Source organism: Mustela lutreola, chromosome 4 (assembly GCF_030435805.1).
Source record: "Mustela lutreola isolate mMusLut2 chromosome 4, mMusLut2.pri, whole genome shotgun sequence".
NCBI lineage: Eukaryota > Metazoa > Chordata > Mammalia > Carnivora > Mustelidae > Mustela > Mustela lutreola.
In genome coordinates, this window is record NC_081293.1 from 28,017,109 (window position 1) to 28,033,980 (window position 16,872).

Below are 16,872 nucleotides of genomic sequence, written 5' to 3' on the forward strand. Positions count from 1 at the left end.
GAGAGAGGGTGGGTGGGGAAGCAGGCTCCCTGCTGAGCAGAGGGCAGGATGCGGGGCTTGATCCCAGGAGTCTGGGATGGTGACCTGAGCGGAAGGCAGAGGCTTTAACCCACTGAGCCACCCAGGTGCCCCCAGCCTGAACATTTTAAACAAAACAGAGAGAAAGGAGTGGAAAGGCAGATACTGGTGAAGAGAATGCCACTACCCACTCAGGTTATTAAGGCCTGACGAGGCCTCCATGAATAAAGACTTGATTTTGCATGCTCAGAATTACTCTGAAACAATCTTGCTTCTCATCCAAGGTGAGGGCAACCTGTATCAGCGAGCAAGGAGAGCTGGTTTGGGGGAACTCAGAAGCCTAGGCATTGTGAAGGCGGCTCCTACCGGAAGACGGAGCTTCTTCAAACTGTAAAAAGTCTACATTCTCTTTTCTATGTTCTAATGAGGATTCTCAGGTAAGTGGTAAAGGCTAAGGCTTTTCCACCTTAAGATCATGCAGGGCTCTTTATCTTGGGAGCTTACAAACCTTCCCTTGGATTGTTTTTCTTTTCTTCCTGCTGTGGTTCATCAGCATTTTCAGGAAGCCACTGAATTCCCAGGAGGGACCACATTTCTTCATGTTTCTTTGGATGATTGACCTAGACTGCCCAGCCTGGGCCACTCCTGCTGTTCTATTCCTCTCTGTCTCTTGTCTTGGGCCCATGTGACCATGTGACACACCAGACACCTGGCATTTCCCCAGGGCTGAAGCGCCAACTGGTGTAAATGTGTTTGACTTCATGGCAGCAGACTCCTGGTTTCCTGCTGCCAAGGCTGCATTTAACCTAAAGTTACCCTTAGGCAGGGCAGCGGGTTACCAGGGTATGAGTCAGCCGGTGTAGCATCTGACTTCTTTTTTACTCTTAAAGGTACCTGGAACAGGGACAGTCAGCGTGGTAGACCATAGAGATAAGTTCCAGGAAACTTTGAATCGCAGCCAAAAATCACCCAGACACAATGCAATCAGATTCACTTCACTTTTATTATGAACAAACACAATTTCAGATCAGTACAACTAAGCTTCAGAGTTGATATTAATAGAAATTATTCCAAAATTATCCTTAGGTCACAAATAACTACTATCCCACATAAAAGGGGAAAAAAATCCCACCCAATCAAGGAAAAGGTATCCTGTGTATCGTTTCCATGGCAATAAGTTTATGCATTCTCAAATTTTGTCTGTCTAGTTATCCACCACTAATCCAATGGATTTATCCAATCTCTCAGAGAGAATCATATCGATTAATGATAGCATCCGGGACACACGGTTCATGGTGGACACAAGTTCACGGTGGATACTGCTACTATAAAAATACTCAGGACTTAAAAGAATTCCTCTGCTGAAGGATCCCAAAATGCTTTATAAAAAGCATTAGTCACGCCTCAAAACTGCCCTGTGAGGTAGGTCAGTATTATTATCCCATTTTAACAGAAGGAAAACTGAGGCACATTATAGTTAAGTGACTTGCCCAGGGTCACACAGCAAGTCAGTGGCACAGTGGTAGGAGAGGCGCTGGCCTTAACCACCCGCGTCATGTGGACACCTTGCTTTCTTTGACCTTCCACGCTGACCCATTTGAGCTATACTCACAGAGAATACACTCAGGATACTAGCAAACCAAGGAGAAAAAGTTTCCATTTTAAATGCTACAACCATCTTTTAATCTAAAAAATATCGTAAATCAAATACATTCAGATTACTTCCACCCTCCATCAAATTTGGGCACTTAATAAAAACAGCCCTAAGAAAAAGTTTCCAAAATGAAGCCCAGAAGGGAATCCTGTGAACAGCTACACTGATCATTCTCCAGCCAGGCCCCCTCTTCTACCAGCCACTTCTGCAGGGTCTCAGGTGCAAAGGAACTCCACGGAGGGAGGGAGGAGGGAGTGAGAGCAGGCTCATATGCAACACTGATTAGAAAAGATGTAAGGCACCCAAATAAGTTGTCGGCACACCCACAAAGCAAGGACTGTTAGAATTTCAGACTTGAGTTTCTGGATCATTAATGTGTCAACTGAACTCAGCTTTAAAATCTTGAAGACAAGTTTTCCTTACTTAGCAGACACCCCTCTACCTCCACATTCTCCTATACGGAGGGGCCCTCGGCCTGAGGACCCTGTCCAACCTTGTGTAGGGTCATGGTACGGACCAGATCCCTGGGACAGGATTAGAACAGAAAGATAGACTTGGTTTTGGTCCAAAATTATAAAGCAGGCATCTGATAACCTGTTGAACTGAAACTACCCAACAGGCATTTCCAAGGGCTAAGTCCACAAGCCAGCAGATCTGAACTACAGTGATGTTCCATTAGACTCTTTTCTACTGAGAGGAACAGCTCTAAAGGTGTGGATGCCTTTAGTCCACTTGTAGCCTCTGGCTATTCAATACATACAGGAGGAAAGGCCCTCTTCCCTTCCACTACTGGGGCTCCACAGTACAGAGAGCATTTGGTATTATACATTTCCAATCTTTCAGAGAGTAAAGCCAGGCTTTTGCATTGATGACTGAGATACAGGGACAGGGGTAGTCCAAGGTTCTCAAAACACTGATGCTTTTCTTCAGACCTCTTCTACACTACCCTGGCTGTGGCCCTAGGCTGTTGGTGGGGAATGCTGGTTAGCTTGCCAAACAGAAATGCTGTTCAGCAAAGTTCATGGCATTTCAGATCCCAAGTCTCAGGCTTTGCAATACACCCTGACTCCAGGGAACAGGGCCTCCTTTTGCATGAGGCACTTTGGAACTTTCCTTTGCTTCTTGTGCTTCGCAGTGAAGACTAGGCTCCCTCCTACTTCTACAAGCATTGCACTGTCCGCTGGGAGCACAGACTCGGGCTGGGCAGGCGTACCGAGCGGGACAGAGGAGGCTAAAAAACAAACCCTTTTCTTGCTCCATGGCTGCCTCACTGGCACAATCCAAGCCTCTGGCCTGGTTGTGCCTCATGAGAGTGCCTGAGCCAGGGATGTTTCTAGTAAGGTTTGCCAGCCTCCTCTTGAGTCATCAGTGTGGCAGGGGAGCTCAAGGGTGTAGGTGGAGGGCCTCTGGAGGCCAAGTGAAAGTGGTAGCTAACTTTATAAAGAGAAACAGTGGTGCAGTGACCCTGAGCGTTCTGTCTGCAGGAGAGGGAGCTGCCTGGTGAGCAAGAACCATCACTACCTCCGAGTACACACAGAGGAGGCTTCCTGTCCAGAGAGAGAAGAAGACATCAGGGAGAAGACAGAACCAGGGAGGGGAGGGATGCACAGATAGGGTAGAGCCAGGAATCAAACCCCACAGTAATTAATAAGAGATTCCTACCTCGCCCCCCAGGCAGTCCTACACTTTACGCTAAAAGTTAACTGAGAAGGACTGGGAGAAATGGTTCAGCACTGCAGGGAAAAGCCTTCTAGTTTGTACTCATTCCAAGGAGAAACTAGAATGAATGAATGAACGTAACATTTCATTTGTTTGTATAACCAGCTTCTAAATCAGGACACCCAATGACTTACTCAGCAGTAACCTTCTGAATCCCCTGGCAATGTGTTCTCGGAGCCCTTCCTTTGTAAAGTCATCTCTTAGGAACTGCCAACAGACCTAGCCCTGAACCTCTCCATCTCCTGTCCAGCAGTGAGAGGAGAGTAGACAACCCACCTCATTTCTCCTCTCCTTCAAGCACCCCTCTCTCAGAGGGAAATACCCTAAGTGAATTACTTGAACGTTCCAAGCAGAGTGTGTATGTATATATATTTTGATGTTGAACCCAACTCCACCGCTTAGAAGCCTTCCTTTTTTGGAAGACTGCTACGCTCACCACTATGCCACAAACACGTTCCTTTTTTGGATGTCTGGAAATGCTTCAGACACCTTATTACCATGATGGGAGATGACCGATGGCCCGAGGATGGCAGAGCAGAAAGATGAAAGAATTTTGATGATTCAGTGATCTGCTAGATTCTCCCAATTCTGGAAACAACCAACCTCAAGATTTCTCATCATATGGAGTAAGAAATCTTCCTGTTATTCAAGGAAAAAAAAAAAAAAATCCTTCCCCAGGAGAGACCACTTTTACTACAAACTAAATGCTGCTTCTTTATCTCCAACCTAAACTACACTGGGACATTGAGATTTGCTTTTGTGTTCTAGCATTGCTGGGCTCTATGGCCATTCCCTATTCAGAGTGAGGAGAGAAAGGAGGCATGCCGTCTGGTGGGGCTCCAGGTCCTCACTAGGCAAGCAACCGTGTGTATCCAATCCCAGCAGGAGCTCCCTGCCTTGTTTCCCACCTCACCCCATCTTTACCTCTCAATCATACCATGCACGCGAACTCTCTCCCCTGCCGGTTTACCTGCTTTAGAAGCTTTGTGCCAAATAAAGTTATTTTCCATTCCAACTCGCAAAAGCCTGAGCTGAAGATAATTAACATGGGCCTTCCCAGAAGGTATGTTCTCATACCTCTAGCATGAGCCACCTACCCTAAAGCTCAGGACAGCTCAAGGAAAGAGTTATGTGGGGCAAAGACCACTGATTCTGGACTACAGAGAGGTTGTCTAGGCTGTGGAAGCTGGACACCCACCCACGAATGACCAGCTGCTTGCCTGGGAGGCAATGAGCAAGGACAGAAAGGAAGGTGGTTAAGAACCAAACAGAGAAAAGGACAATGGGACTAGAAGAGAGAGAGGATAAGAGAGAACTAAGAATCTCGGCTTAGCATCATGAAGGCAGAGTTGTTGGCTTTCAATTTTAAAAGAATACTGTATTGGAACGGGTTAACATCATCATCTTTAGCATCCTGGTAGCATTATTCAGTAGTTAATAAACAGAACATTAAACCTGTGCCTGGCTGGCTTTTGGAAAAGGAACCCGAGGGACCCCAAACTCAGCCACTCTTGTAGCTTCCGTCTCCAGTTCTTTTAATCCTGGCCAAGACAGCAGCCTTGGATACTCTCTTCCGGTCATAAGCAAGACCAAGGGCAGCCATGCAATCAATAAAGAAGGTGGTGAGGTTGATGTGCCAGCGGTACTCGCTGGCAGAGTAGTCGTAGGGGAAGGAGTGGTGGTAGTTGTGGAAGCCCTCCCCTGGAACAAAAGCAAGGACAAGCGTTATGGAGCCGCACAGCACAATGTGGTGGTCTTCTTGGTCTTCTCGGTCTCCGCAGGCGGGGTGTCCAGCAGCCGACCTCCAATCTCGCAGAAACTTGCTGTTGCTGAACAGACAAGCAAGTCCAGTCTCTTCGGCTCTGAACCAGACTGATCGCCTCAGAGGCATCTTAAGAAATAACTGGGGAGACCTGGCCACCAAGTCTTTCTAGGAGCCTGTGTCAGAGCAGGACCAGGGATTCCTCTCAGAGGAGAAGCTGACTAGAGAGAAAGGGCTCGGTGCCGGGAAGGGATTTTAGGTGGGAAAGTTCCTTAAGTACTGGTCTGAGACCCCCAGAGGCTCTTGGGGTACAGAAGCACGTGTCAGGGTGGGGAGAGCAGAGGGTCCCGAATGAAGAAGGACTTTGGCCGCGCTTCTTCCAACCACCTCTACGTGGGAACAAGGGGTGACAGTACAGACGGAACTAGGCAGTTAATAGCCCAATGTCAGGAGGAAAGGGGCCCAGTGCAGGGCCCCGTGTTTCCTCAGCTTCTACCAGTTTGGAATGAACTGCTCCGGCTTCTAGTTCTTTGAGCTTCCACCCTGGGGTGTGTTGGGTGGGCGGGGAGAGTCTAATAAAACAGAATTTCTCTGAGGGAGTAAGAATGAAAATGCTTAGATACTCCCTCTAACCTCTGAGGTTCTGAGAGGAGCGGCTCACTTTGCTGGGTTGAGGGAAAACAAAGACATTCTGGTGTCGGAGAATTTCAGGAAGAGGTAAAGCTCTGGCAACTCCACAAACTCAATCAAGAAGGTGGTGAGGTTGATGTTGCCAGCGGTACTCGCTGGCAGAGTAGTCGTAGGGGAAGGAGTGGTGGTAGTTGTGGAAGCCCTCCACAGGGCTTTCTTTTCCACGGAAAGCAAGTTCTCCAACCCTTGGCAGAACTCTTCTTTTGCATGGTATTCAACAATTAACAATACGGACCCTCCTAAAGCTGGGGGAAAGCTGGGTCAAGAACAGCTAGTAAAAGAGCACAGTGAGCTCTTTGAAGATAAAAGAACCCCGGGAGAGTAGTAATATTAATAACAAGCAAGTGAAGGAAGTCCTACAGAGTAAATGACACCATCCAGGGCAAGTCAAGGTCTGTCCTCTCCGTGTGACACCTGATTATTCAGTGTGAACTGAGGAGGAGGCAGGGATAACCACCGGGCCAAAGGTACTGACAGGATTACTAATTTCCATAAGTGGCTTTGTACCAGGGCTCCGTGAAAGCTCGATACAGACCTCTACTTATCAGATTTAAAACGGAATCGGATCCACACCCAGCAGAGAGACAGAAAAGAGGAAGGTCCACAGATAGAACAAAGGACAAGACTTTGCAACTGGGGCAGCAAGATACCTCGGGAGAAAGGCTCCAGGGAGGAGGTCAGCTTTGACTTCGAGCAAATGAGCATGTGACTGCATGGCAGGTCACTCAAGAGGAACAGATTAGACTGGCAGATAGAAGCTAGCGCCAGCAGAACAAAGGTGCAGGTGATTAAGGGCAGAGACAGGGAGCAGAGCCGCCATTCTGAACCGATGCTCATAGAGAGGCTGGAGTTGGGGAAGCTCAGTGTAGACCCTGGGGTGACGTGGGACAAATCTCATTCTAGAAACTTCTATTTCTAGGAAAATCTCAGACTTACATAGCCGAAGTGATTGATTTCAAACATGGGCCAAAGGAAGAACAGGCGCAAGGGTAGAAAGTGAGATGTATGAGAAGGCAGAAGACTGGAAAGAATGCCTCAGTCCACACAGGAGAGAGAGCCGGGGTTGAGAATCTAAAGGAAGATTTTCTAAAGAGAGAAAGCAAAGGCGAGGCTGTGGTGTGCAGAAACGTGTGCACCAGTGAGGCTGCCTAGATATACTGTACGACCAGTGATGGCACCTGATCGCTGGTGAGGAAGAGGCCACAGGGGTCTGCTTAAGGAAAATAAATTCCAGGCCTTGGTCAAGGTCTATATTTAGTTGCCAGCAGTGACAAAGAACGGAGACAGATGGCAGAAGCCCGTTGTCTTAGGCTCTGCCTAGTGGGACTGGAACAACAGAAAGAAATTCACAAATAGTCAGCATTAGCTCCGCCAGCAGGCACTTGTGAGCAAACCAACTACTTGAGTGGTGGTTCCTGAAGCCACGTTGTGGCCGGAGAAAAAGACCGGACAAGAGATAAGACTGATAGGAGGTCATTAACCGCCATGAACAAGTGCTTTGATATCCTTCATACTGGCACCAGCAAGCCCTACAATACAGCATACACTTCAAATACGACCTACTCTACTCGAGTATAGCAAGAGAAAACAGAAGCTGATTAAATGTAATGACAAGGAGTTATTCTACATTTTATAGAGCCTATTTCTTTTTTTTTAAGAGTTAAGATTTACTTAATTTTTTTGAGAGACAGAGTGTAGTGGGGAAGGGCAGAGGCAGAGGGAGAGAGAATCCCAAGCAGATTCCTCCGTGAGCTCAGAGCCCAACATGGGGCTTGATCTCACAACCCCAAGATCACAACCCGAGGCGAAACCAAGAGTGGAGTCGGATGCCTGACTGACTGCAGCACCCAAGGGCTCCTATACTATGTATGAATATAAGACACAAGGCTCGCGGCCTATCCAGATGATCCTGTTGTTCCATTTATGCATTCCCTGCCCCAAGCAAGACTTGGGAGTCCGGCCCCAAAGGTGACTGGGAAAAGGAACACCCAAAGGGGCTGATCAAACGTAGTGTTTGTGAAGGTTCTAGAACCTGAAATCAAAGGCACTGTTGCTTTTTACCCTTTCCTTTTTACATGAGACCTGCAGCCCAACTCCAAAGAGTCTTCTCATATACTGTCCTTTAGTGGAAAACTAGCCAGAAAGAAGTCCTAGAACAGGTTCATCTGGTTTTTCTGGCTCTTCGTCTAATACCCGAACCAGTGGCCCTCTAGCAAGGGTCTTGCTGTGGACAGTGGACTTACCTACAGCTCCCAGGGACACCAGGATGTTCTCTCGGGGGCTAATGTTCTTGTCGTAAGGGCGGTATCCGTACAGGTGGGCAGCGCTGTTCACCAGCCACGTGGCGTTGAGCACGATGGCGTAACGCAACAGAGTGGCGACGAACAAGCTGTTTCGAAAGGTCTCGCCCCAGCAATAGTAGGGCACCAAGGTGGGCAGGATAAAGCACATCAGCAGAATGCCGGATTTGTAGTACCTACAGTGAGAGACCAGACGCTGGGTGAGAGGGCAGAGGACGGCTCCTGGTCCCACCTGATTTTCCTCTGTAGCTGCTGGGACCGTCTCTTCCCCTCTACTTGAGTACCATGTAGCCAGAGGCACAGCAAGAGGGGATGGGGTGGGGCAATCTTTTGAGAACATCCCGGTTTTTAGAAAATGAGGTAATGAGGGGTTATATGACTTTTCTAGCATCACACCAGTAGGAACCGGTGGAACAAGGATTGGAAGGCTTGTCTCCGGCCTCTGAATCCACTGTTCTTTCTGACTGTCGCAGCACACCATCTTGGTGAAACAGGTGAGGTCCAGCTTACCAGCTCATAAACTTGAGTTCTCCTTCCCAGGCTGTTTTTCCATTCTGCCTTTAGGCTCCTTTCTCTTTTCTGTCCATGTTTTCTGCAGAGTCTAGGGTTTGTGTCTTGCCTCCAGGTCCCGCTAGCCACCTCAAAATCGTGCCTCTTCCTCCTCAGGCAGTCACTGTCCTTCAGGCACCCAAGCCCTCTGGAGGCCCCACGCCATTCTTCACTGTCTCAAATGTGGACCACGCCATTGACATTCCCAGGGAACGGATTTCCTGCTTCTCTTCAGCACTCAAGTCTGACACTCTTGTGTCATTAGTATTCCCTGCATCAGACTTTTGTTCTTGCCACTGCTTCTGCACCACAGATCCCCATTAGCTCCGAACTCCTGGCCCTGCTTCTCACCTCTCTGACTTGGTGTTTTTCTTTTATTCAACCCTCCTGAGAGTAACCTTTCTAAAGCATACCTCCAGTTACACCACATTCCCGCTCAAAAAACCTGTAATGGGTTCTCACTGCCTATCGAATTAAATCCTAAATCTGCTTTTAAGGCTCTACAAGAATAGCATCAGCTTCTTTCTGGTCTTTCTTTGACCACACCCTACACTTCAAGCAGAAGGCCTTTGTTGCTGGAACATGCTTTCATGTTCTTTCTTTCTGTACTCTCCCTCCTGGCACACACCTGTGAAAATCTCTACCCATCAGTGGATTCCAAAGCTCTCTTCTTTATAAACCTTTCCCCAATGACCCCCACCCACTACACTATCTCCCTTTCCTTTGCGCCTCTCATTGGTAAAGAAAATATCTCACCACGAATCCTAGTTATGCAGACCCTCGGTTTTCTCTCTGCTTCCCAACAGGCTACAAGCTCCTTAAAGGTAAGAACTGTGACACATTCGTCTTTGTATCGTGACCATCCTCGGTCACTAAGTATTTGCTGAATCTAAGTGGTTTACTTAAGAGAACTCTGAGAGGAAGTACGACAGTCCACGGCCGTGAGCCTGTGGGCTATGAACTATTAGGGTTTTAAATTTAATTTGGAACATGCAAACCCAGTGTATTTCTCAGGTTAAGTTTATAAGCTCTCAGAGAAAAAAGGGGGTTCCCCAAACACCAGATGCCCAGCTCTGTTACTGTTTCACTTACCTTCTCTGGAACATCACCAGCTTCTCAGCCTTGAGGTCAGACAAGTCTAGCAAACCACCCTTCTCCTTGACAGCTGGGTGTTTGCGCACAAGCAGCCAACCCACGTGAGAGAAGAAAAAACCACGCCGGGAATTGTGAGGATCGGCATGCGTTTCTGAAAACTTGTGGTGGGCACGGTGATCTCGGGCCCATTCATACACGTCGTTCTGGAGGGACAGAGAAGAGGAATGTAGGCCTGGCCAGAGATTCCCTCTGCGGAGAATTCCAAGGGAGAGGCAACTCTAAGAGCCCTTGGCTCTCAAGCCCACCCTCACAGAATACCCAGGAGTCGGGGTACCTGAGGAGTCCTGCAGCGGGCCTCCTCTGCTCCCCCAACTTGCCACTGAAGCTTAAGTGGAAAAGCAATTTGAAGTCCCAGGACAGGTACCTGAGTAGGACTAGCCTCTTGAGGGTTACAGAGTGGGTAGAATGGGGAAGGAGATCGTACAGAGCTCGGTTTCATTAGAAAAGCATATGGCAATTCTTTAAGCAAGAAAAAAGCATCAGAGAAGGTCCTCATGGGGTGCCAAACCCCTGGGCATGGAGAGCCCGGGGCAGGCAGCCTGCCTCCCAGGTCCCGGTCGGTGGGTGAAGCTTCCGGGAGCTCCAGTCTCATGCCACACACATCATGGCACAGAAATCACAGTCTGGACCGCATTTCCAAATGACCTCTGCGCTCCTCCGGGATTCTTTCAATGCCTTAAAGGATGTGCTAAATCTCCTCCTTTGCCCCACAAAGACAACATCGGGGCCTTCAAGGCATGAAGTGCTGTGACCCAGAGGATTAACTGACTGTGGCGAGTACCTGGGACACTGCCATGAAGAAAGGGATCAGTTCAGTTTCTTTCCTTTTTCCTCTCGCTCCCAACTAAGCCTCATACCCCTGGCCATCTTTTGTCCCTGGCTCCCCATTACCAACCAGGAGTTCCCTTCTCCCACTCCTCTGCATTCTGTCTCTGCTCCTCACCTTCTGCCTCAACAAACCTCAATTCTGGACTCAGCCAGGCTGGCAGCCTGACACAGGACCGTGATGTCGGTCCGCCTAACTTCTCAGTGACCCCAGTTCCTCGTCTGTAAAATGCGGGTCAGTACCTCCCTTCTAAGACTGTTGTGAGGATTTAATGAGCTAATTTATGCCAAGGGCTTAGAATAGTCAGGCACATGGGGCTACGGAAGTATTTGCTCTTACACCTGAGGACACAGAGTTCAAGAGTCTATGAAACATCAACCTACACCCTGTTGTGGAGGAATCGTAAGCTTTTTACCTCGAATCGTGAATTTATTGTTCAGCGCCTGCCCAGGAAACCAGGGTCAGTTCCTGGCTTAGGCACAGTAAGCCCTTATGATAAAGGACTACAGTGGCCCAGACTACGTGATAACAGAGGGACCTGAGGATCAAACTACCACCCCGTGACACTGAGACTATTACCTGTGTATCTCCTACTTCCCTCTTCCAGTGTGGACTTAGGGACTGGAACTGCGCTTAAGGTGACCGTAAGGGGAGAGGACAGCCAAGTGCTGTCTGCGTGTGGCTCCTCTCTAGGTGCTGAGCTTCTCCATTCTGCCCCGGGACCATCAGAAGAGCAGAGAGAAAAGAGCTGAGCAAAAAGGCAGCTTCTCACCTGGAAGGCCATCGTGTTGGCAATAATCAGGAAGACCCTCAGGGGCAGCCGAGCTTTGTAAGTCCGGTGACTCCACAGGCGATGAGCTCCTGCCGTTATGCCCAGAGCACTGAGCAAATAGTAGAGGTATCCTACACCAGGGAAAGTCAACGTGGTCAGTCACTCATCTGGGAAGGCATTCACACGGTGGCTCCCGTCCAAGTCTGTGTGTTCTTTAGGCTTTGAGTGAGGATTTGTTTCACCTTGAACTCCGGGGATGCCCTGGTCTCCTCTGTCCCTTACTTTTACCCCTTGAAAAATACCATCACTGCCCATCCTCTGGAATTAGCTGAGTCCCAGGCACTTGAGAAAGGCCAGGCAGAGAAGCAGGCTCTTACCACCACCCAGCTGGCTACTTGTCATTCTCCGTGGTGAGGGACACTGTCCCTGGTCCTATCTCCTTTGACCTTCAGCTAACCTTTTCCAAAGTTGTAAGTACCATAGACGACTCCTGCAAAGTTCACAACACATAAGCACAGGTGGTATTTAGCTACTTGAAAGCTAGGATGGTCTGAGCGCTGGCCAATTCAAGGGACCCTGAGCTCTCAGGGACACTCACAGGGCTCTGAATGATGGCTATGTACTAACTAGGGTTAAAGCATTTCAATATTCTAGCAGGCAGTGCAGTCCTATCAGGGGAAAAATCTGCCCTGTCTTAAGCTTTGCTAAGGACTTGATCTTCTCTGAGTCACTGAATACCTTGAATGGGGTTTAACATCCTCACGTTGCGGTGGAAGGAAGGAATACACGCTGAGAAGTGAAGTGTTTATCTAGGGTCAAATGGCTGGTGAGAAATGGAGGCATGGTTGGAGACCAGGTTTTCTGTCAACAAGCACTCTTTGTTCCTGCTGTCCTGTCCACCTCCCCAAGATACCCACATGGTTTCTCTGTCTCTCCTTTGCCATGTGCCTTGGTAAGCCCATACTCCCTCTGGCAAGGCTGATACTAGATGGCAGCAGGAAATCCTCCAAGTGTTGCTGAAACACCCCAGCACCGTCCGGCCACACCTTTCCTGGAGGCCTGCAGGATCTAATCTCTGCATGATATAGAGATACAGTCTCTAACTGGGAACTGGGTTCCTGGGTATACCCGTCCCCCTCTGTTGGCTCTAGCAGGCAGGGGCTGAGGCCTTGATAGAGCAGTGACTGTTGACAATGTTTCATTCCTGGGGAAGCAGCTAGAAACAATGGATCTTTAGTGGCCACAGAACTCAGTCGCAGTCAGAGACACTGAACAGTGTCAACAATTGTCCCGTGTTCTTCTCCAGCCATAGATACCAGTTTCCTAAACAACCCCCGTCCCCCTCCTCCCCTAATCCTGTCTCCCTCCATGCTCTCCTATCCCTCCTCCAGGATCTGGAGGACAACCATGGAGCCAGAGTCTGTCCCAGCACAAGTTCTACCCACTGTCCCAAACTCTGGGCTGACATAAGGGCCTCCGGCAACTTGCTGGCCTCAGCCATGTGCTGACTCCGGGCACCTGGAAAAGTGAGAGTTGAGCCACAGCCCACCAAACATCAAGGAGGAAGAAAAATGGATTCGGGCCTGAAAGCAGAAGCACTCAGAAGCTCTGAGGTCCTCCGAGGTCTTCCACTGAGGACCCTGGCAAGTCGACTTAGAAAGTGCCTAAGATCGTAGTAGCATTACCAGGTCCTTGGGAAAAGAGCCCATACACTCCAGTGCCTTTTCCTACCAATCTTGAAAGCCTGTCTAACAGAAGACCGACCATAAGCCAGTGGGAGAGTCGTGTCTCTACTACCGTCCAGACTGCCGGCCTGAGTCAGGTCTCCTCATTTTGGTTCCAAGAAAGAGACCTGAGAAGTTTTACCCCTAGGCCCTCAGTGTTCCCAGAGATCGCTCTTTAGTCCTCCCCCTAAGGGCTCTTCAGAGAGGCGCTCAAAATTGCTCAGAGTCATGAGAAATACTGGAATCACAACCCGTCGCTAATTTAACACTGTCCTTAGGGATAAAACAAGAAAAGGTGAAGCCAAGCTCCTCAACTCTGAAGGTGGGGCCTCTGACCCTCCCATGCTCCTCCTATTCTGATTTCCCTTCCACCAGCTGGTCGTCTGCCTAAGTCATCCAGCATAGGGTCCAGAACAGGAAAAGAAAGTCCCCATCCAGTCCGTTTCTCTGTCCAAAGGCACGGTACACATCAGGGGCAAGACACCAAAAAGCTAGTGGGTGCAGCCTGGGCTTGGGGATCATCCTCTGCCTGCCCCTCCCCCCGCCCCAGCAGCCACGGGTGAGGAGCAATGAGCAGCTGTCTGGCCACACTCTGGGCTTCCAGGTGACAAAAACTACTTGTGAAGACTCCTCTACTGGGGAGAAAGGGTGGAGAGGGGAAGCCACAGTCTTCCCGGGAGACCCTCACTCCTGCTCGTGACCTCTCCCGCTACAGCTGAAGTTCTTCCCCTGCCTTCTCTGAGGGGCAGAGAACATGCATCCCCTGCTCTTTCCAGATAGAAGAGCCCCTCCTGGCCTGCAGATGAACTGATTCTCTGAGCCTGGCCGGCCCCAGCAATGACCCACATTGATCATCTAAGGAGAACTACCTTCCTAATCCTAAAAAAGCACTGTTGTCCCAGTTGTACCTGGAAAATCAGAAATCCCAGAGAGCGGATCTACCCAGCTGTACTTCTGTCTCTGGCACTCAAGAGGACTTCCCAAGACAACTACCTTTAGGAAAAAGAGGTCCTGGGGGAAGCAGCTACACCTGGGCGGTTCCACACACCATCCTCCAAGAGTGCAGCTGTTGGCAAGCACCCCATACCCAGGACTGTGCTGGAACCCCTCAAGCAGTCTTCTGGAAGGCAATCCTGAATCACCATTCTCAGAGAGGGCCAAGGCGGAGCCCCTGGGACACTGGGGCTCTCTGCTCCCACTTCCCCCTTCCCAAGTCTGGCTCTGGATAGCAGAGGGGAAAATGCCTGCAAAGCACATGTGTGTGTCCAGGGGGCAGGGCCCTGCATCAGCTCATAGCCAGGCATCCCGGAAAGAGCTGAGCTAAGGGCAGGTTAGAGACAAACTGGGAACTGTCTCCCTCACTGCCACAGCCTCGAGGCTGGGGCTGCTCAGGGCTCTCTTCTCTGGCCTGGGTGCCCCAGGCAAGGGGCTGGAGGGGGGCGGTGGTAGGGGGCACTTCATGACATTAGGAGACAAGAGCTGGAGCAGGCTAGATGGGAACTGGAAATGTTTCCTCGACCTCATTTCATTCCCAGAACACGTTCATTTGGTGGCATGTATAGCTCCCTGGAGACTTACATGGAGTCAGAACAGCACATCTGTGTAACCGGGCTTATTCAGGAGCCTTCCTCGGCTGTCTGTTTAACAAAGCAGCCTGGCTGGGCCAAGGGCCAGGGCAAAAGAATTTTGTGGGTAACCTCTTCTCTTCCTCCCCCTTCTGCTAACTCTTGTCCTGAGCAGTTTCTCTTGCTGTGCTCTGAGTGTGCTCCGCACATGCCCCGTAGAGCTGCTGCTCTAGTCCCATGTTCCCATGCCTCCCAGGTCGTGGCCTTGGCAGGGCTGGGCCAGGCAGCCAAGCAAATGACCTGAAAACAGGGAAAGCTGACTCTCTGGCACAGGTCTACTCACGTCAAGGCCTGAAGCACGTGGTCTCAGGGCTCCCTGCCCAGCACCCACACTGAAGGACCCCCAGAATTGTCACTCCTGCATCCCGATCCCCCCAGGCCCCATTCGTGGCCCACCACTGTCGGTTCACCAAGAGACAGGGCAGGGAAAACCTGGGCCTGGAAGGGCTGTCGCCTCTGTATGCAAGATCCTACTTTCTTAAAGGAGTAGGGAGAAGCGGGGGTACTGGGTCGAAGCACAAGAGAATCTCTTACCCCAGAGCAAGGTGTAGGTCTTGCAGCTGGGAACCAGCGTGATCCCGTACAGGGCTCCCACGTGCAGCAGAAACATAAGGATGATGTTTCTCCAAACATACTCAACCTTGGGCTTTGGGCCCTCTGGATCTTTGTAGCTTGGGTCATAGATGTCGTCTTTAATTTCAGGGCGGATGTCTCCTTCCAAGTACAGAGAAGGCTTCTCCAATTTGCCACCTCCATTCTGCAGGATCCTGGAGGGAGGTGCTGTGATGGTGGTGGTGGTAGTGTAGGAGCTAGAGATCTGGAAGGGGAGAGGAACCAGAGTCAGGAGAGTAGAGGACACGTGCAGTAGCCCCCGCCACTTCACTCCCTCAGCAAGCTGGGGGAAGGGTGGAGTACAGACACAGACCCTGCCCCCAAAGCCCGCGTTAACCACCGAGAGCCCGGTTTACCCCCTGATGGGAGAGAGGGAAGTCCCCAGGAACTGTGCCGATAGGTTGGGGAGGGTCGTGGAACCTCAAGGTGAAGGTACAGGGGGAAAGGAGGAGTAATAAAACACTCACATCCCTAAAAAAACACAAAGGAAAACCCGCATGCACACAGACACGAAAGTACAGCCGGGTTTTTCTTTAAAGCTTAAGAAACAAAAGTTGGGGAACAAAGTCCTCAAATTACATTCCCCGTTCCCGACAAACTGAAAGCAGTACAACTCGCAAAAGATGGCTAAGAGTCCGCGGGGATCTCAACGCGCTCGTCCACCCAGCGCCCGCGGTCTGGGGCAATCACCCGGAGCTCACCTCCTCTTGCAGCAAGTGGGCCGGCATCTGGGCTCTCTGATGCTGGGAGCACTTGCCCGCGGCTGAGATGGCAGAGCGCGGCTCCGGACAGCCCGCACACCGGGCGGAATTCGGTTACCGAACCGGCCTGTGCGCGGTGACCCGCGGCGCTGCTCACGGAACGCGGGATCCGTGTCGGGCTCCGAGCCGCTGTGCGTGGATCTTCCCGGGCCGGGGATTTAAAGGCTAGAGCTGGCAGTGGGTGACCGACACCCGTATTTCCTAAGACCCCTTTTATTCGCTGCCAACAAGGGGCAAAGTGCGCAGAGTTGGCTCGCCGTGGGAGAGCCGCCTGGGCGGGAGAGGGGAGGAGACAGAGCTGAGGCGCGCTGCGGGCTGGAGACGCGCAAACAGGATGCCGCAGACACACCGCGGCTCCGCAGCCGCAGCCCCAGCCCCTGCCCCTGCCCCTGGGGAAATGCTAATGGGCTTCTGTAGAATCCGGCGCGTCATTGGCCGAAGGGAATTTGGTGCCACCTCGTCCAGCCGTTGCCATTGGCTCGGCGCAATCTGCTGTTCCCTCTGCCGCGAGCTACTCGCTCCCCCTCCCCTCTCTTTCTCCTTCTCGGCTGAGCTTCCACCGGCCGCTGGGCCTGTGCCCGGCATCCCGCGGCCTCGGAGGCGCTCGGGAGCCTTCCCTCGGCTCGCGGGAGAGGACCGGGGCCGGGAGTCGGGGGTGGGCACCCGCCCGGGACCGGCCCCTCTCTCCCCTCCCCCGCACTCCGC

The 16,872-nt window shown here is 50.9% G+C and overlaps 1 protein-coding gene and 1 long non-coding RNA gene across 3 annotated transcripts in view; one reads left to right on the forward strand and one right to left on the reverse strand.

The window, feature by feature from the left end:
* Nucleotides 1-4,415, forward strand: part of LOC131828545 (uncharacterized) — a 54,671-nt gene extending 50,256 nt beyond the window's left edge. Inside the window, exon 3 of the long non-coding RNA XR_009352492.1 lies at nt 303-4,415. This is a non-coding gene — a long non-coding RNA (uncharacterized LOC131828545). The remainder of the gene's footprint in view (nt 1-302) is intronic.
* SCD (stearoyl-CoA desaturase) lies at nt 1,003-16,576 on the reverse strand. 2 transcript variants are annotated; one of them, XM_059169199.1, is made up of 6 exons: nt 16,108-16,569; nt 15,329-15,611; nt 11,446-11,576; nt 9,785-9,990; nt 8,087-8,319; nt 1,003-5,092 (listed from the first exon to the last, which is right to left on the reverse strand). In XM_059169199.1, exons 1-6 carry the CDS (start codon nt 16,132-16,134, stop codon nt 4,893-4,895), a joined length of 1,080 nt encoding a protein of 359 aa, XP_059025182.1. In that variant the 5' UTR covers nt 16,135-16,569; the 3' UTR covers nt 1,003-4,892. The 2 variants fall into 2 exon arrangements, with proteins under 2 accessions (XP_059025182.1, XP_059025183.1); XM_059169200.1 differs by having other exon boundaries at nt 5,010-5,989; nt 8,086-8,319; nt 16,108-16,576.
* Between the last annotated feature and the right edge of the window lie 296 nt (nt 16,577-16,872).